Genomic DNA, 20,864 nt, shown 5'->3' with positions numbered 1-20,864 from the left:
TTTTCATACTCTTATACCTTTCTGCTCAGTACATCTTGCTTAAGAGACTCTATGAATTGTACTTGGAAAGAATCGTGCCTGGAAAGAATCACTTTTAGTTTTAGATAGCTGCCAAATAGCCTGACATTAACTTTTATTAAACATAAGGGTGGGGAACGTTTTGATAGCCTATACTATACTTAACATTTTGAAGATTGCTGAAAGCTATGCAGGGCAAGGGGGGTTGGGAAGGCATTTCACAGAGCTTGGCAGTCTCTATTTGGAGGGAACAGGATGAGCATCTTTTCCATTTTTACCAGTTACTTCCTTCAAAATGGCAATAAACCTTGCTGTCAATTTTCAGCGCTTCCAGGTTGAAAGGATTAGCTGGTGACAGCACCGTTGCCCTGGGAATGCCCAGTTGGGTGCTCCTTTCATGTCCCCGGTGGGGAGTGAAGGGCAAGAGCTCACCCCCTCCCCCTGCCACTGCAGCTCTTGGGTCTTGAATTTGACCTTGCTAACCTTTTGCCCAGCATTCCAACAACTCGAGCCACTGCTTTTTAGATTGCATTCCCCCAACATGGCTGGTTGGGAAATTCTGAGAGTTGAAGTCCACATATGTTAAAGTGGTAAAGTTTGAGAAGCACTGCTCTAATCACTTCAATAATATTAAGAAAAATAATCAATAAACATAGAATCCCTAGAAATATCAGATGTTGTAAATTATTTTTGCTTTCAATTTTTGTACAATTAAGTGTTATTTTTAAATAATATACAGTTTTAAAAAATAAATAAAAAACAGAATTAAAATAGTATCCTGGAAACTTTGCTATTGCTCTCTTCTTTCCAGAAAAGGTAAGCTTTTTTGTGATCTAAAAACTTGGAAGAACCTCAGAAAAGGGGAAGGGAATAAGTCTTGTGCAGGTTAAATTTTCAAAGGAAGGAAGGAAGAAAGGAAAAGAAAGAAAGAAAAGAAAGAAAGAAAGAAAGAAAGAAAGAAAGAAAGAAAGAAAGAAAGAAAGAAAGAAAGAAAGAAAGAAAGAAAGAAAGAAAGAAAGATCAGGCTATTTCCAATCCGGGAGTAAATAAAATGGAGGCTAAGACGCTGGAAATAAAATGGAGGCTAGCTGTTTGGAAAGAAGGTTTAATGATGAGCATAATCAACAACAGCATGCAGTTCTGGGACAGCTAACAAAATGGAGTTGAGAGTGGGTGGGTTTTTATACCTTCTTTGGGATTTTGTGTTTGAGATGCCTGTTGTGAAATGTACTTTGACCTGTGTAAGAATGTGCCCTTTTGGTATTCTAATTATTGTTGCCTGACTCCCACTGTGGCTGGGAGGTCATGTCCTGTCCTTGGAGTTGGGTGGGGGAATTGTAACTTCTTAATCCCATCAGCTGTGGGGGCTGAAAGTTGCTTGAGGCTTTCTTTTTCTATAGCAGGAAGATTAGAGTTGCTTTCTGCTATTGTTAAGATTTTTTCTCCATTTTTCCTTCAGGAGAAATATTCTATCCTGCCTCTTTTAATATTCCCCAAAATATTTCATTCTCTAGGGGGGTGCTTACTTCCTACAATATCCTCCATTTTGTGCTAATTCAAATATTTTCTGAAATATTTGAATTTTGCACAATTTTAGATCCTGTCTGAGTAGACTTGGTATTTATTGTCTTTTGAGCTCATCATTAAGGGATATTTGGCTGGCATTCTTACTTGGGAGGTTAAGATGGGAGATGATTTTGCAGGCTACTGGGGCAAAGGAAAATACACTGGTGGAGGCAGCAGAGAAGCACTCTTCATGGTTATCACAATGGCTCCCAAAAGAAGAGCTTTTAGCCAATGAAGGTAGAAAGAAAATTTATAGTATCCAATATTTTGTGCCAATTCATTTTAGATGTTTGATGTCACTTTCTGTGAGCTTTCAGTCAGGTTTGAAACAAGCACATGCCCCAAAATTCTTCACAGCCATGGTTTTGTCTTAGTAAATAATTACTGGCTGCCCATTTTCAGGGGTTGCTTCCTGAACCTGCCTTAGCTCCAGTTTAGTACATCCAGGGTTTGTGATGTCAAATTGGGCTTAGCCAGTATGCAAGCCAGGCTATTAATATTTCTGAAATTTCACACAGTGAGCCCTATAACTCCCACTAATGAGACTACCAGTGCAACATATTCTGCTTTACTGGGCAACATCATTTATGAGTCACAATCAGGGCTTGGGGTTTGGAGATCTCTTTTCTGCTACCTCTTCAGTGTGGACATATGGATTGTTAATCATAATTGTCTGAGGGGGCATGCCCCCCTATGGAATTGGCAGAAAGATATGACTGCATGGGCCTTAGTGCCACAGAGCAAGAACCAGCCTGGGGAGCTTTACATAGAGGTAGGTGAAGGGGATAGCCTCAGTGTGATTCTGAATGGTGTGCGTGATCTGCCGCTACTTCTACAAGGCAGGTAATACAAACATCCTTGACAGATTTCCCTCCCACAAGACAGAAGTCTGAGGTGTTTAGGACTTGCTGTGCCAACCACTCCCAAATGTCATCCCTCCATGAATCCATTTAACTGGCTAATTACAACATAAAAGAGGCAAGAAAGAAAACCTTACAATGAGTTTCTGCCCTCCCCCCATAGTCTTTCCAGTTGTCTTCTGAGGCTTTACGTGGTGGCCAATGGATCCAGAAGTCCTTTTTTCTGCAGCTTTCACAGGCATCTTGGTGATGTAGGCCTGGGAAGATCTGTTCCACTTTGGTTGCAATGATGACTTTCTAGTAGATGGCTGGATCCAAACCCAATTCCTGGCTCAAATTAATGGAGGGTCTTCTCTGGAGGCATGTCTGGTCAGTGTGCTCTGCTTCCAAAGGTTGCTGAGGGTCATCTGTACAGGCCTGAAAGATATGAGAACAGTGCCCCTCCCCCCCTTTGTGGGTGACCCTCCCAGAACAGCCATTGTTGGTCTGACATAGGAATGGAGAAGAGAGGATAAGAGATGGAGAGGGGTGGATAGCTTGCAGGCAGGGTTTTGAAAAGACATTAATATTGCAGTTGTTAAAGAAACAGATAAGACCAGTCAAAACAAAATGGGGACACCACAGATGAGAAAAAAGAGAAACTGGATTCTGGTAAGAGAACAAAAAGATGAAGGGTATCACTTCTGAAACTAAACAAATGCATGCTAGGCAGCTTGAAAATGCTGAAAGCTCCAAATAATTTTATATACCTAATATTTTAATGTGTACAATTTGCCAGGGGCAGGAGAGTCTACCTTTAACATTTGTTTTGAAATTTTAAACATCCTGATAGCATTTGGCCCAGCATTATCAATACACACTTGACAAAAAGAACACATTATTTTAGAGACTGAAAATATGCTTATATGTAATCAGATAAGATAAGAAAAGTAACTTAAGAAAGTTTCCCCACACAAGCAAACTTGAGAGGCTCTTGCGGATGGACATACCTCATGTTTCAGGAAAAGGATAGACAGAGAAACCCCATTTGCAACACAAACAGAAAAATGCATAACTAAAACTTTTCCTCTAAAATGAGCTTAAAACATTCCCTCCTGACAACCGTGGCCTTTTCTTAAAGGTACAGAGGTAAGGAAAAAGGGAATACAGTTCTCTTCACCCTGTTTTGCTGGCTAGGCAAATCCTATCTTGCCTCTTTTAATATTCCCCCAAATATTTCATTCTCTGGGGGGTCAGTAAGGTGCTGACTTCCTACAAAAGAAAAGAGGTTAGTAATTCTGAAATAAGCAACTATTGTAGAACCATCCTAAATATCACGCATATGTTTTATATTTAATAGTGCCAGTGAGAAAAAGTTTTTCTTTCCTATACATTCAATTTGATAAGAAAGAATTTGCTTCTGAGTCTCTCAAAGAATGGCATCATACATTTCATTTGTAACTTGCTTACAGATGGAAATTGATATATGTCTTATTCTATATCATGATTTATTTATTATAATGGATTTCTGGTCAATCACTATAATCAAATTTGGCTTTGATTGGAATTGAGCTGGGATACCAGCAAGGAAGGATAGCTTAGGCATATAGATAAATATTAGCAGGAAGTGAGTAAGCACAATAGTATTGAAGCCAAGCTGTATACTGCATTCATACAATGTGCTTAATCAGGTTTCTAAATGAACCAAATTTTGGGGAGGTTGCTTCTAGTTACACGGGCTTCTGTAGAGTTGGTAATGTTGGCAGTGATGTCAGTGATTAACAATGATACCACTGTCTCCAGCTCTTATTGGCCAGTTTTGGTGCTGTGAACATGCAGTATCTCTCTCCTCCAGTCGTTGGACATTGCCACCCATGGCCATTTTGACAAGAGGCTGCAAATGAGATTGGACACCTGGCTTTCACAGAGGCATCTGCTTATATTCACAAAATATTATTTTGGAATATATGGGTACTTTACATACCAGGATTCTCTAGAAGAGTTATACACACAATTCTAAACATTGTGCTGCTAGTTCCATCCCAAATGTGTATGCTATAATCTTTCCACTGCTTCCGCCAACAAGGACCTTCAGGTTGCACTGCTTTGTACTATTTTCACTGGGGTGTTTGTTTGTATCATTTTGCCTACTCCAAATGCAAGTTTGCATGCTTTGTGGGATGTTTCTGGGTGAAAGTAGCTTTCACCAATTTGAGAGCTGAACAAGAACTCTGTCAACTTCCACTTCTAAACTCACAGGACATATGTGCAGCCAAAGAAAAGAAAGGGAGAACTTCTGATGTTCGTCACAACCTCTGCATCATGCCTATAACCTGTTATTTGGACTACTTTTGAATATGGGTCTACAATCTTCTAGAAGAGTAATCAACCTGTGCCCAAAAGCGTCACAGGTCATTTGGGTAAAATGAGAGGAACATTTCTCGATATGATGAACCCTGCTTCATCCTACATATTCTGATGTTCCAGTATATGTCAGTGGGGCATGGGAGGAGCACAACATGAAATGAATGGGAAGTCTCTTGATGTGCCATGTCACCTTACCTCTGCTTCATTCCATACCTCCTAGGCCATCCTTAATGGTCAGGATATTTTTGGACATTAGAATGCCGGTCTTCCAGCAGACCAATAGACCTCTGTCAGAAATGCCAAGACACCAGTATAGAGCATATCCATGTCAAACAGTGACCTGAAAAATAGCTACAACCACCTTTTCTGATATTTACCTTCAGACACCCAAGACCTCTCCAACATATATTATGGTTGATTTTGCCAAGGATAGTGACAAAAGAGGAAGGGGAATGCAGCCAAAGCAATTCATCAATTGCTATCTTGAACTTTTCTGACAACAAAAAAGTAAGGACAGCCTTGCTCTCAGGCTCATTCCTGAAGCAAAAGAGAGCTTGGCCACTAGAACAGTGAAGACTAATCTGGTATTTTTTCTGTCATCTCATAGAAGGTACTTTAATATAACCATGAGAAAGAGCCCCTAATGAACTCTATTTAGTTCTTGGAAGATCCTATCCAAATTCATGTATTCAGTGGCTTTAGGGGCTAAATTCAGGTTACTATTTTTTTTTCTTTATCAGCTACTTGATTTCAATAGATACCTGGGAGACAAGAGCAATATGGTCCTTTCCAATTGCATTTAGCAGTGTAGTGTAGACCCAAAAAATCAGTTCATGTTGAGTAAGGACTTAACAATTATATTTTCTACATACCTTAATAAAATTAGAGGTTTTGAAAGGCAAAAACCTTAAAATTGGATAAAAAGAAACAGAGTCACCCATCACTAGGCCTGAAATAAATCTGTACATCCCTGAAAGTATCTAAACAAATGTTGAGCAAGCTGCTGAGCATTCAGCTAGAATCATATTGTTGTTTTCATAGTTACATACATTGTGTGAAATCTATTTTTATGGCACAGAGATGGCTACCTAATCTTCCATGGCATGGAGAATTACCTTGCCTCCCAAGAGAAGTTAAGGAGGCTTTTTAGTCTGCCCAACCGAAATGAGTTGCAGCATCCTGAATTTCCATACTCAAGGTCAGGCAATAATCCCCTTGCCAATGAAGCAAATAGAATAGTCTCTCTTCATGGTAGCTCCTTTGACCAAAATGAGGAGCTGCCCCTTTGCAGATACATTTTTAACAGAATCATGTCTTTCCAAAGTGAAAATTGTGCCAGATAATCACTTCAATTCCAAATGGTAGAGTGGTGGTTTATCTAAGGAAACAGACTTTTTTTTACCACACAAGTACATATTTCTTCTGTATAGGAAAAGATGGAAACTGTTTCCAACCTAGCTTTTCCCCTGCTATATAGATTAATATTCATAGTGGATATCTATGTTTGTGAGTCTCCACTGTTTAATGGTTAAATCATTTAGTTACCAAGCTGCATCAAACTAACTTCATTGGGAATATTTCCTTGCCAATGATTTGGAACAATTTGGCAACCCCAATTTTATTTCTGGCTTATATGATACTAGCTCAAGTCACATTTTAAATAATTTTAGCCCGTTGCTTTGTGCAGCACAAACCATTTGATCCATGCTCCTTAAACCTTAGCCATCTTGCTAAAATGTCCAGTTGGGAAATGTTTGTAATTCTATCCCCTCTTAAGAAGAACAGTTCTTAATAGTAGGCCAGCTTTAATTGCCAGTGATAAATTCATTATCTAGGCAATACTAACATGCATATCGTAAGAGGGGAGGTAGGAAATATCCACTATCAGCTCTTAAATAATTGCCCAGCCATTAAATAGTGTATTTAATTAGACAACTGGAACACACATAGAACAGCAAAAAGAGTCAGACCTTATGCAGATAGGATACTACACCATCATGACAAGGATTGGATTCTACTAATATGAAAGATAAGGAAAGATACTGAGTTGGCTGGTACTTTAATCTGCCCCGTGAAACTCAACTCAATGAGCTAACTGATGTTAGCATTAAGGGTCTTTCTAACTTTGACATCAACTTTCCAGGTATCCAGTTTCTGATTGCCAAATACCAAAACTCTACATTAGAGAGTTTTCTTGTTGTAAGGCTGCCAACAAGAAAACACTAATATCTCTCAATACTGTAGGATGGAATGCAGCTAAACATATATTGGAATGATGTACTTAGCTATTTTTCAATTGGCTGAACTAAAAAAACTCTGTGGAGGTGCTATGGACCTATGATCTATTTGTCTTTCAATCTATTTCTAAACAGGGATTTAGGACTCTTCTGAAAGAGAGATAAAACTCTCTAAAAATAATCTGGCAGACAGGTTGCCAGCATAGAAGAAGAAGCTCCCCAAAACTCATCATCATCCCAAGAAATTAAAACAGTAAAAAGTACAACATGAAGCTCCCAAGAAGCAGAAAACTTGAATGTGCCCAATGGTGTCAGAACCAACAATATATAGATGGCTGAACTCAGCTCTTTCATGGTTAAAATGACCTTCAAGGCAATTGTACTAGTCCTGTTTTAGAACAAAGGCCTAGGCCTCTTTCAAATGACCATTAAAACCTTGCTTATCAGGAGTGAGCTCTATTGGAGCTTAGAAAGCACCCATCATGGGCAGATGCCTCTCTGGAAGTCAAGCACCTCAACTCTTCTGTAGCAAAAGCCAAAGTTCATGTAGAGCAGTGCCCAGCAACAAAGAGGGCAAGGGGCCTGTTTACACTAGACTAAAATGTCCAAAGATGCTGGGCATATCCCATTCCTGATGCATTCACAACCACATTGTCAGTGAAATATCCAGTATTTTATTCATAACAAAAATTGTGCGAGGAGAAGGAGCATATTACTTCAAAAATGGAACAGTTAACAGCTGACTTTGAGCTGATGTTAAGCTATGGGCTGGGGATGAAAGAAAATCTGGTGAGGATTTGTACATACTTGCAATAAGAAGATAAAATCTTACCAGTCTCAAGGATCCTACAGCCAGATTTTTAAATAAAATAAATCAAGCAGTTTATTGACCAGCCATGCTTCATAGAAAGGGATTTAGGAAGAAATATCAAGTCTAGGAATCTTATTCAAATATCATCAACTGATTAGTTTATCAATTCTAATGACATTCTTAAAACCATTTATATTAGTTTTCTAAATAACTGTTTTCCATTGATTCGACAATAATATTATCTATATGAAGTTTCTTATTCTGTACAATGTTTTATGGCATGGAGTGCTGTGCGGCAATAAAAGATTTGATATATTTCAAGTACAGTCTTGAAATTGTGGCCTTTGATTGTGATCTTGCTTTATAAATTGATAAAAATTCAAATTAAAGCACAGATTAGATTTTCAGATTAATATTGTCCCTGTTGTAAATTTTTCCAATGTAATTTCACTCCTTATGATGATTGATGATTCCAGTACAATTTACAATCATAGAGAAATCAGAAAAAATAAACAAATATATTTTAAAACAAATGAAATGTGGAGAAAATGAAATAAAACGGATTCTATCCATCTTACTCGTTCACCCTGAAACCTGAAACAAATGTATATTTAATAGATAAACAATTTATAGTTATTCTCTCCAAATATAGTTGAAGTTTCAAGTCCTGTCATCACAGTTAACAATCAGATTAATTTAATCATTTGATCAAAACTAGCGAAATGTTTTATAACACATTACTGCAATTAATCAACTAATCTGGCATTTTTATGTAGACTTGCCTAAGACCATGGTGCCCTTACAGAGTCAGAATTATTCTGAATTAATCATACATAGATTTAAACTTGTTTACTAAATAAAAATACACTATAGTCCCTATTAGGATCTAGAATCCTAAAATATTTCAGGACATTAGCTTGGGAAAAGTTGTTTTATGTCCTTAAATTCTTACAAATATTTAAATAGAATTTAACCATCCATTTTTATATTGTCAAAACATGTGGGGAACAAAGTGAGAAATGGCTACCAGGAAATGAGCAACATATATTGAAGAATGATTCTAGGGCAGAGATCATTTCTTTTTCTTTTTCTTTTCTTTTCTTTTCTTTCTTTCTTTCTTTCTTTCTTTCTTTCTTTCTTTCTTTCTTTCTTTCTTTCTTTCTTTCTTTCTTTCTTTCTTCCCTTTTTTCTTTTTGGAACTTCACATGAATTATGGTTTCTTCAGCTGTTCTTTTCTATCTTGGCATAAGAGATCTCTTTTCCTTTCCAGCTTTCCATTACCATTAAAATGGTAATGACATATCATAACCTTCTCAGTAGACAGTCTCTTATTTCTGAGATATTTAATAAAATATCAGCCCTTTATGTTTAAGATTGTTCATTTTAGGGACTTATATCCCAGAGAACATTTGAAAGTGCTACCCTTATCTTCAAATTTCATCTTAAAACTTACTTTTTTTTAGTGCTATCTGTGCTTTACATGTTTCCCCACAATTTACATGTTCCCTCACAATTAAACCATAGCCAAGTTTTAAATATTGTTAGCAAGAATAATCACATACATTTTCCCATATAGTTTTTCTTATATACAATTTTATATTGGAAGATATAAAATTGCATATAGTTCCTTGTATTTATAATAACGTAGTTCAGTTTTCTGGGATATACTTTACAAAAGACTGACGAGACTTAAGGAAGCCTTAGCCAGTTTTTAGATATCAAAGCTACAAGGCAGTTATTATCATTTTGCACAACCATTCAGTATAGTGAGATGCTTCCAGATGAATATTTTGCAGAACTGACAGTCATGGATGTTTTTTACTATCCTTAATAATTTTTTCCCTGGTGACAAGAAGTGATAATGAAAACACAGAATAGTTTACCAATAGAACATGAGTTTATAAGGTTATTTCCCCCCACACTTCTGACTGAAGAGTACCATTTACAGTACTCCTCCTCTAATGTTCTGTACACACTGGTAGTGTAAATAATAATAGCAGTAGTAGTAGTATCAATAGTATTAGTAGTTAAATAATTAATTAGGTCCATCAAGTTGTTGTCAACTTTTAGTGACATAGATAAAATTTCTCCATGATGATCTGTATCTAATCTAGTCTTTCAGGTCTTCCATCTGTGCAGCCACTATAATTGAGTTTATCCATCTTGTTGCTAATCATCTTCTTATTCTCTTTCCTTCTGCCTTTCCCAGGAAAGCTGGGTCTTCTCATAATTTGAACCTAGTTATTTGTTTTTCAAGTAAGATCTCTGGATTAATCTTTTTGATGTTCCATTGATTTGCTTTCTTGGCTACCCATGTTATTCTCAGGAATCTTCTCCAACACCAAAGTTCAAAAGCACCCATACTCTTCATACCCTGCTTCTTCAAAGTTCAATTTTTGTTTCCACAGAGTATCACAGGGAATATTATGGCTTGCACAATTCTGATCTTTGTAAGTATAAACACATTAAAGCATTTGGATATCTGTTCCAAGATTTCTGTTGCTACCCTACCAAATGCTAATCTAACTTTTCCATAGCATCAATATATGTTGGGATTATTGGTGATATCACAAAGCACATTAAATTAGGAGGAAATTATTGGGTATAATTACAGTGTTACTTCCTGAGTTATAGAACCAAAGTTCCTCTGATACACAAGCAAATTTTCCTGGCATGTAAGGTACCATTATTAATTCAGGTTCATTCGCACAGGAGAACATTATCAGTTGGTACTGAAAAAATGTACCCTATTAATGGATTTTATAGTTTTGAATTTGGGTTTCCGTTTTCCTTTGTATTACAAAAACTAAGATGCAAATAAAAGTTATTCCATTTTAAATGGCTGATCAATAAAAGCTACTCTATTTTAGAACAGCCCTTATATTTAGAACAAAGAATTGTCAGCATCTCCAGCAAGTGGAATGAAGGATAAAAAAATAACTTTGCTGTAATTGCCAATAAAAACAACTGGAATTTCAAAATGGGAGGTGCATCCATAATTAGTGGGAATGTTGAGTTCAATTCTTTTTCTCCTCAGCTCTGGAAGTCAGGAAATGCAGATGAGAAAAAACAATGATAATGAGAATGTAACCTTCAGCTTCATCTTTTCTTCAAACATAAGGGGAGCCACTATCTAGATTATGATATCAGTGTTGGTAGAGAGATCTTTAATTTTTCTTCTGCCTGTCTTTATCCTTAATCTTAATGCTTCCTCCATTTTGTTCAGGGCACAAACCTCTCAGTCTTTGATGGAAATGCTGGGAAAGTATGCTTCAAAAAAAAAAATTAGGTAAAGGATAAAGAAATGATTGGAGCTGGACAGAAACAAAGTTAGATTTAATTTAATTTTCAAGTTAATTAAATTTGAATTAGTTCCTTTCAGTTAATGTGATTATATCTCATAATTTTCCTCTTGTGTCATACTAAAAAAAAAAGAATTATAGATAGTGGCAAATGTTAGGGGCTCAAGGGATCATCTTTAAAATGGGGTGGGGAGGAGAAGGCTGCAAACAGCACAGGAGTTTCAGCTTGTGTTTTTCTGATAGATTAACTCATGGAGGCAGGAGAAAGGCAACACTTCCCTAAGAAAAAGCCATTGTGGTCAGGAAACGAATCAGTTGGAAATGTTTTAAAACAAAGAAATACCTTCCTGGCTGAATCAATTTAGGGCTTTGAACTTTGAACCCTTAATATCAAGAATGCTAGACACGGATCTTAAATATCATATCTATCTTTGATCATAAAAGTTAAGGTTTAAGGTTCAATCAGTTTTCCTCTTTCTTCTTGGACTTGTTCTTCAGAAGAAAAAAATGTGAGAGTTGAAAAGTGGTAGAAGTTCTTTTCCAGCCAGAGAAATATGGAAACTGCTTCCTGGCTGATTTTTATTGTTCAACATGCTGCGCCTTGCAGATCCAAATCTCACAGCACAGGTAGTGCTTTGAAAGAACAGCACATACTGGCTTGAAACAACTTTGCATTCCCAGGAGGAAACACAAAAAATCAGCATAATCTTGTTGGGAGAATGTAGCTGCCTGTTGTGCCTCTCAAATTAATGCTAAGAAGTCAAGGGAACAGCTTTTTTTAAACCTTACTATTCATACAGATATATTCCCTCTGCTCCCACTGAGCAAAGGTATTGATAATATACATAGAAACTCAGTAGACAATAATAGAAGGATTTTGAATCTGAATCTGAATACAATGTACCAACCAACATCCATTTATATTAGTTTGGGATTTCTTGGTAAAAAGAAACTAGAATTTTAGGAATAAAAACACAGAATACATGGAAGGTATTGCCAAAATGTTTCAAGTTTTTGGCATTCATAAAGATATAAACCAGCACACTTTCAAGAAAATATACTTGCAGTACCAGATACCGCATCTGTTAGCACATACACATACCTCCGCTTTTCTGCAGCACTACCAAAGTCTTCTTTCTTCCTGTGGTCCTGAATTTTTGGGTGCATATGTGTGTTTTAAGAAAGAATGACTTCTTCAACCCACACAAAGATCTCTTTTTAAATTTTACAAAAGATGCGATTCCACTTTGCTTTGGGATAAACTGTAAATCAGGTAGCCATTCCAGATATGTGTGTAGAATTGGACTAGATAATGAATAAATGGGCAATAAAAAGCCATGTCTCAGAAATACGAACCTAAGTGATTGTTAGGCTGGAACAAGTTTAGTTTAGTTACATGCAAGTATGATCAGGGAGGCATGCACCCATTTTAATATGTGAGAGGAAAAGGGGTACAGCAGATACAGTATGCTGAAAGGCAGTTGGTTTGAACCACAGGCACCACCATTTTATTTTGATTTGAAGGAACGGGGACACTGTGAATCTGAGAGCCAATTTGGTCTTGATGATTAAAACATCAGGCTAGAAACCAAGAAAACCAGAAGAGTTCAAGTCCTGCCCAAGCCTTAGCCAAAGGTGCCTTTGGGCCAGTCACTCTTTCCCAGCACAACCACCTCACAGAGCTGTTGTGGAGAAAATAGGAAGAGGAGGATGTGTTGGGTATATTCACCACCTATTATTTGTAAAAATAATAAAGGCAGAATATAAATAAATAAAAAATAAATCTGGTTCTCCAACTTCAGTTGCTTGTCTGTACTTCCATTAAATTTGGTAAAGCAACCTATGTGTAAAAATGTTATTACAGAGGTATCATTGTCTTCCACTGCAGCTTTTCTCCCATGTCTCTGACCTTGTAGACTAGAGCCTAAGCAGGCAATCAGTGGTTTCCCAACTATAGTTGAATTCTAGTTCCCAGCAGTCCCATTAAGCACTGTAGGACCAATGATGAGAGATGCTGTAATCCAAAAACATCTGAAGGAGCACAATCACTATCTTCCATTTTTAAAGCACTCTTCTCCAACTGAATGTCTTCTGAACTTCAATTTCCAAAAGATGCAGCTGATATGCTATTCCTTTTTCAGTAAAGTAAAGCTGGAAACTTTGATACTTTCTCACATTCTTCATCATGTTTGCACCTTCAGCATCTTCCTTGTTTCCCCTTGACCTAGTTACCCTGTTGTTCTCCTTGTCCCCTTTATTGTTTTTTTGCTTTAAAGTAACCTTTAGGAATCAGATTTATAATTGGACCAAGTGCTCCATGTAGTCCTGAGGGACTTCAGTTTGACTGTCTATAGAAGCCATTTATGGATCACCTCTGTATGGCAAATCCAAATACTTTCTTCTTCTCCCTCCTGATTTCTAATGTCTTTGAAAGAGGTGGATACTTCTACATCTCAAATCCTTTTAACACGTCATGGTCACTGTGAAACTCCTCTCGGCTGGGTTTTCTTCTTTACAAACACTTTTCCAACCTTTCTACTAAGTGTTTGTGCGAGAGACAGTGCTTTCCTAGGGTTTCCCTTTCTCTTTGTTGGAATCTGCCCCTTCCTACTGTTCTCTCCCAACAACCTCCTCTAATTCAGTGGCTTTCCATACTCTTGTAGGTTGCTGACAAGCCCTGCTGCCTTTCTGCTAAGAGTTCTCTTCCCTTCCGGCAATCCTGTAAGGCCAGCTGCCTATTCAGAGTAGTACAGGATGGCTGGCCCACAGCAAATAAGGTTAATCATCTTATCTTTCTTCTGAAGTTTTCCTTTCCTCATAATTTCTTTAGACAATTACAAGGGAAACCAGAAACTTTTCTTCTAGGATTATTAGATAAGGAATTGGGGGGAAATGGAACTTTGTTACTATAGATGTTGACAGCTGCAAACATTTTATATGCCCAGAAATGGAAAGAAGCATTAACCCCCACAATGGAGGAATGGATTGAGAAGATGATGGAACTGGCAGAGATGGTGATGTAGTTAACTGCATTAATTAGGGATAACAAGGTAAATAGTTTTGTGGTTACCTGGAAACCACTTCTGGACTTTCTGTATGAAAGAGGGAAAAAAATGAAATTTTGGTCTTGGGTTTTGATGATTAAACGGGCTACTGGTATAGAAATGGCTTGTAGTTACTATTTGGCACAAGAAAAAACTTGATACTATAACTCTATTAGGTAACTTACTGCATTGAAAAAAATTGGAAACTACTGCTTTTTGTTTCTTTTTTCCTCTTTCCTTATTTTATTTCCTCTAACTTCTTTCCTTCCTATTCTTTCCATTATCTTTATTTCCATTTGTATTTTATGTTAAGAAAAACTATTTTAATAAAAATATATTTTAAAAAATTATTTTGATATTACTACCCAAAAAAGATAAACACAGAGAGAATATTTTTTTTTCTTAGTGGGCATATTTTGCTTCCACACAGAATCCACCACCAAAAGATGTCACTTCTCTGTGTGCAAGAAAAGAATAGCTCATTTTTCTTCAGCCTTTTGAAAATCCCCCCCCCTTTTTCATATTTCACCATTATTTTGTCTTGACTACAGCAATTTTCTCCTATCTAGTCAAAAGTTGTCATCCCTCACCCTTCATTTTTTCATAGCACTCCACAAACCAAATAATTCCTTATTTTCATCCTTCAAAAACCTGATCTAATCCATATTCCTTAAATATCTAGACCACCTTTATTTATTTGAAAGATTTGTTTGAACGACCCTCTTAAGCAACTGTGAGCAACTCACAATAACAATAACAATAATAAGAATCCTTCCCAACTGGATGTCCTCTATATGTATTAAACTCTCCAAATCCTCAAATCATCTTTTGACATAAATTGCCTGCCCAGGAGATCAGGTTGGGGAGACAGTGTTGATTCTATCCTATCCCAAACATTCACGCCTCCTGAAAGTTTTGCTTCTCCATTCCCAGGTCTCTTTTGTGATGTAATCTTCTGATGTTTCCTTCCATCTTTTCTTCAATCCAATTTTTCTCATGAAAGCCTGAAAGTTCTCAGCCTCCCCATCTATCACAGCTTTCCCCAAATATTCAGCTTTCCAACTGAGAAACTACAGTCCCAACACTTATGAAGGTGCAGCAGATTGCCTTGTTATATCTAGCTGAAATAACATATGTTGCTTTCTTCTGGGTTGAAGTTTAAATAACGTGAAGTCTTTAGATGTGGGAATTTTTCTTCTCGCATGATGGGTGGGAAAACTCCGGCCTTTCAAAGGTTGTTGGGCTACATCTTTCACATCCCATGACTACTAACAATGAGTTTTGGGACTCTGTGGTTTCCCATAATACCATAATATGTAAAAAAAATTGTTTCTTAAAATGATTAGTCCTTGGTCTCCATATAAGAAAGCAGATTCATCCATAGAGATCACACTATACTTCCTATGGTCGGGAATGATGTAAATCACAACTGTTGAATCCCTCCTGATCTGTAGCAGAATATGTGTGTTGGGGAGAAATTGTGTATGTTGCAGTACCTTCATCTCTACCTCATTGATATTAGGGTAGTTCATGTGTGATGACCAACCTGGTTCAAAGAAAGCACAGAAAATCACAGATCCATATATGATGGCCCCATTCCCAAAGTCTCTAGTATGTGCTATCTTACTTTCTTGGTCAGTGACCTCTTCATTAACGGGCGGAAATTAAAGAAGGATTCTACATATGAGTTCTTGAACATAAATGGAACACCCAAAGCAATCAATGCAAGAACCCACAATCCACATACACAGTCTTATTACTTGGTAGCTTAGCTTAATAAGGTCAGGAACAGGAAGAGTAGGATTAAGTAAAAGAGTAGTACTAGCATATACCTTCCTGTGCCCCTATATACATTTGCACTGCTGCCAAAAATCATCCTTGTCCCTGCATTTTATGCATTTGAATAATAGCTCACATTTATTTCCCCCCCCCCACTGAAAAAACCATCCCAGGGAGGATTGGAAACATCTTTATGGATTTTATTAAAATAAGAAACTCAGACCAGACCCCAAAATGTCACGGGAATCCACAGGCCCTTTTTTTCTTTTTCAATTTTTTTAGGCCGGAAGTGCAACCCCCATCAAACCCAACATTCCCACCCTAGATTATTACAAATTAAAAAATACCTCCACACCCCTGTGTCTCTGGGGAGCACATTGGCTGTGCCTGCTTTCCCATAGTAATAATACTAGTCATAAAAAATTTCCCCAAACCCTGTGTGCCCAGCATCCCCACATGCTCCAAAGGTGGGGCAGGGTGGGGTGAGGATCCTGGCACCATTATGACCTCCCATCTCTTTATTTAATTTATTTTGTGTATCCCAATGGATGAAAATAGAATTTTGACGGAAAGCAGCTCAAAATAAGATTTTTTAAAATCCCTTTCCCGTTCCACTTGGTTTTTATTCTTCTTCCTAAACATTATTCCCATGACGTTGAAAGGAAAATGTCCTCCCTTCCTCCTTTGTCACTGTTATTATTCCTTTTCTTTTCTTTCTTTCTTTCATTTCAAAGTAAAACAGCAGGTAGTTGGATACAGAAACAGCCCCATCTGTATAAAAAAAAGTCTCCAATGTAAAGGGAGTATGGTAGAAAAATAAGAAAAGGAAAGGGGAGAGAAAAAGAAAAGAAAGGGAAGATCAGGCAGAAGGTGAGAGCAGTGTCTTGTTTTGCAGAAGGAAAAAAGAAGAGAACATAAAAAGCTAACTTGGTGAGAATCAAAGATATCTACTGGTGGAGGCTTGGGAATCCAAGATCTGCCACAGTGGTGGAAAGACCTGTGTTTGTTTTTGTTTGTTTTTAAAGTGAGGAGGCAAGAGCTATTCCTGAACATGTTCCTCACTGCATATACTAATCCTTTGCCGCCCTCCCACCACAGAATTATTATTTTTTTCCTCAGGCTGTGGCTGTCATATCTGTGTCTCTTGGACATTTTCTTTAGAGCTGCTCTTGAATAAAAGAGGTTCATGGATGGAATTAAGCATGGGGTTCTTGGAGCACGTGAGGGGTCCACCACCACTATTGTTATTGTAGTGGGCCTTGAAAGCAGCATAGTGGTTGAGGTGGTCATGCTCAATGGCAGGAAGTGCAAGGTGGCTGTCACCGGGAGCTCCAGCTGCTGCAGGCAGCTCATCTTCAACATTGATGATCTCAATAGTGCGGGTAGGTCCATGATGCTTATGAAGCTGATGCTGCTTACGAAGCTTATAGAAGACAATGAGCATCACAGCAGCCATGAAGGTAATGGCTACAAAACAGCCAATGATGATCTTAGTAGTTTTCATTACATCATCCAAATCTTTCATGCCGTTCTCTGTGACATCAGTGATTGGGATAGTAAATGGCTTCTCAGTGCTGCGTGTGCTGCGAGGAGTCAGTGAAGTAGTGGAATAAGTCATGCCCCAGCCTTGGGAAGGTGTTGGCCCAGGTTCCTTCTTTGTAGGAATTGATTCTTCTTGGCTAGAATCCATGGTCTCCACAGTTACAGTAGTAAAGTAAGTATAACCGGTAGTGGCTGGATCTACAGCTGAGACGTTGAGTGTGGCTGAAGCAGTGGTGTTGCCAGCTGAATTAGTCACCATACAGGTGTATTGCCCAGTGTCTTGGACTGTCACATTGGTGAAGTTGAGTGTGCCATCATGAAGGACAGAAATGCGCACCCGATAGGAACCATGTGTCATCAGTGTGCCATTGGGTGTGAGCCAGTTCACTGATGTCATGGAGGTCCCTGTTCGGCACTTTAACTCAGCAGCCATTCCCTCAGTCACATTAAGATCAGTTGGAGGCTCCACTATAACAGGGGCATAGCAAGTAAAATGGCTTTGATCCAGCTCTCCAATATATCGCCCTTTGAGGTTTGGTGGGGCATGGCACCGGGCACAGCAGGTAGTGTTGTTGGGCACTGTCTCTTTGAGCCACCAGCTGAGCCACAGCACATCACAATTGCAATGCCAAGGATTATGATTGAGGTGGACACGCTCTAGGCGGTGTAAAGGGGTGAACAGATCATGGGGCAAGGACATCAAATTATTGTGGGAGAGATTGAGTTCTTCCAATGACTTAAGGTCATCAAAAGCATTGCGTTCAATGGTGGCCACTTGGGCATGCATCAACCACAATTTGCGAAGGCTAGTCAGGCCTTGGAAGGAGCCTGGACGGATCATGTCCAGGCGATTTCCAGAAAGCTCAAGTTCTTCTAACCGTACTAAGGCTGTCAAATTTGGGATATCCTTAAGGTTACACATGCCCAAGTTCAGGTACCTCAAATTGACCAAACCTTCAAAAGCTGCTTCTGAGATATATTCCAACTTCTTGAGCTCTCCAAGATCCAGACGCCGCAAAGAAGGGACTCGATTGAAGGCATAAGAAGGGATGCTTTCAATGGGATTGTTCCTCAGCCATAGCTCCCGCAACTTGGAGAGGTACTCAAAGGCCTGTGTGGGGACAGTTGTTAGCCGGTTGTCAAAGAGCTCCAGAGTATTGAGATTGGGCAAGCCATTGAAGGCACCAACCTCAATCTTACGGATGAGGTTTTTGCTAAGTTGTAAAATCTCAAGATGACGAAGGTGCTTGAAAGTGTCTGTCTTTATCACCTGGATGTTGTTCTCCTGCAGATTGAGGTACCGTGTGTTGATTGAAATGCTCTCGGGCACTTCCACCAGTTCCCGGCGTGTACAGATGACCCGGCTGGCTTGGTTGCTGCAGGAACAAGCAGCTGGGCAGGAAGTGGGAGAGGCTCCACCCAAAACAAATGATGGCAGCCAGAGGGAGATGACAACAAGATGTTTCCAAATCATTCTAGAGATCCCGGGGGCCAGCCAAGGCTTCCGAGTGCAGCGGTGGGTGGCCATGTCCAAAGCTCATGCTTCAGTGAACAGCACGTTTGATGCTCAGATCTTCAGAAACTGGGAAGAAGAAAAAAGAAAAATAAGGCTCCCAAACCAGATATATTTATAATTAGAAGAACTGGAGTTCAGGAGTTATTCAGTGAAATGGATTTTGGGCAGTTCAAGACACAGATTTCTTTCTATACCATCTGATTAATTTACAGAATTTATGGAATTACTGCAAGATGTAGGGATGAAAGGTCAAGAGAGATGAGAGAGATAGAGATACAGAAGAATAGAGAGATTAGACAGACTGTGGATGGATAGATAGATAAACAGACAGATGATGATGGATGGATGAATGGGTAGATAGGAAGGTAGAAATGATAGAGAGAGTTCTACTCCTGCCTTAGACATGAAAAATCAGCTGGATGACCTAGGGCCAGTCACTTTCTCTCAACACAACTCTCCTCTATGCAGTTTTTAACCAGTCATGCCAAGACAGGAGACTCCAGGGGCTGCAACAAGAGAATTTGCTTGTCTTGTGCAACCACAAAAAAAGAATGGGGGGAGGATGTGTGTCCCATTTGCATCCTTGTAACACAGAATATTTTTTAGGAAATGCCCCATTTGAGCCAGTACACAGCATGTAATTGATGTTGTATATCCAATGAGTCTTCCATATGCAGTATCCTGATCACCATATTGCTCAGTAGTATTGCCAATAGTGCACTGCCTCACTTGAGTCACAAGGAGAGACTAGCTGGGCCAGTGAATGAACAGTGATCAGATATTAAATGACACAGCACAGTTGTATACATTACACTGTAGATCACTATATTAGATTTCTGTAAAATACAATGGAAATTGCTGTCCTATGATCAGTAGGAAACTACTGGCACCATTTTGTCCTTTGTCTCAGCAAAATATATAGGACAATTCCCTGCAATCAAAACTTAGATTCTCGGGCCAATCAGAAGGCTAAATCTTTAGATGCTAGTTTTCTACATAGAAACAAGTAATTGCATGTTAACAGCATGCAATTTTAAGGTGTTACTGTTTTCAGAAGCTCTAATTACACGACTTATTTCTAGTAGCTTATGCAAAATGCTGTTTTGCAGAAAATGTTGTGTGGTTCCATAGTTAATCCTGGAAAATGCTTTTCCTATACAAAAGAGAATTTGATTTTTTTTTTTAAAAAAAATCATATTATAAGGTTTAGAAAATAAATGCTTCCTCTTCCCACCATGAGAAAGGATGAACTATAATTGGATTTCATTACTAGCATTCATCCTGCTAAGAATCCACCATATAAAGAAATTCCAGAAATTGCTTCCATTTTCTTCTGGCAAATAGTCAGAAATAGTTTAAGCTAGCATAATAGTACTTGTTCCAGGCCTACCCAGCTAGAATAAAAACTCTTAGTTAAGATTCAAGTATAGGACTTGTCAGCCCAACCTCCTAGTTTTTATTTCACAGTAATGATAGGGTGAAATATACCTTGCCATTTCTCAAGTTCTGTTTTTCTACCTTCTTCTCTTTCTACTTTTTTGATTTTGGAGGCAAAAGTATTCACAGGATCCAGTAAGTTAAAATTATGAAAGGGAATTCCTCAGTCTTCCCTGTACCCCTTTGCCCCAAGATGATGATGATGATGATTCATCCGCAGTCAGCCAGCTGTTTAGGCTGGATTTGGCATTTTTGTCTACCTATTGAGTCTTTACCAAGGATCTGGGATAGACAGATCTGGATATTTGATGGTGTTACAGATACCATCACAGGATGGAAGCTGTCCCCAGTAAAGCTGCCTTTTGCAATTGACTGATGGTGAATTAGTCAATGCCAATGATGTTCA

The 20,864-nt window shown here is 38.4% G+C and overlaps 1 protein-coding gene across 3 annotated transcripts in view; it reads right to left on the bottom strand.

Annotated features, from left to right (window-relative positions):
- Positions 1-1,185: 1,185 nt before the first annotated feature.
- Positions 1,186-20,864, bottom strand: part of LRRC4B (leucine rich repeat containing 4B) — an 86,840-nt gene continuing 67,161 nt past the window's right edge. For all 3 annotated transcript variants that reach the window (XM_039357832.1, XM_039357830.1, XM_039357831.1), the window contains exon 2: positions 1,186-19,087. In XM_039357832.1, coding sequence (XP_039213766.1) covers positions 17,093-19,033 — 1,941 coding nt within the window. In that variant the 5' untranslated portion in view covers positions 19,034-19,087 and the 3' untranslated portion in view covers positions 1,186-17,092. The remainder of the gene's footprint in view (positions 19,088-20,864) is intronic.

This window comes from Crotalus tigris, unplaced genomic scaffold, assembly GCF_016545835.1.
Source record: "Crotalus tigris isolate CLP2741 ecotype Arizona unplaced genomic scaffold, ASM1654583v1 scf7180000018954.1357295, whole genome shotgun sequence".
NCBI classification, from domain to species: Eukaryota; Metazoa; Chordata; class Lepidosauria; order Squamata; family Viperidae; genus Crotalus; species Crotalus tigris.
The sequence above is the reverse complement of the archived record's forward strand: the minus strand, read 5'-3'. Positions and strand labels throughout refer to the sequence as shown.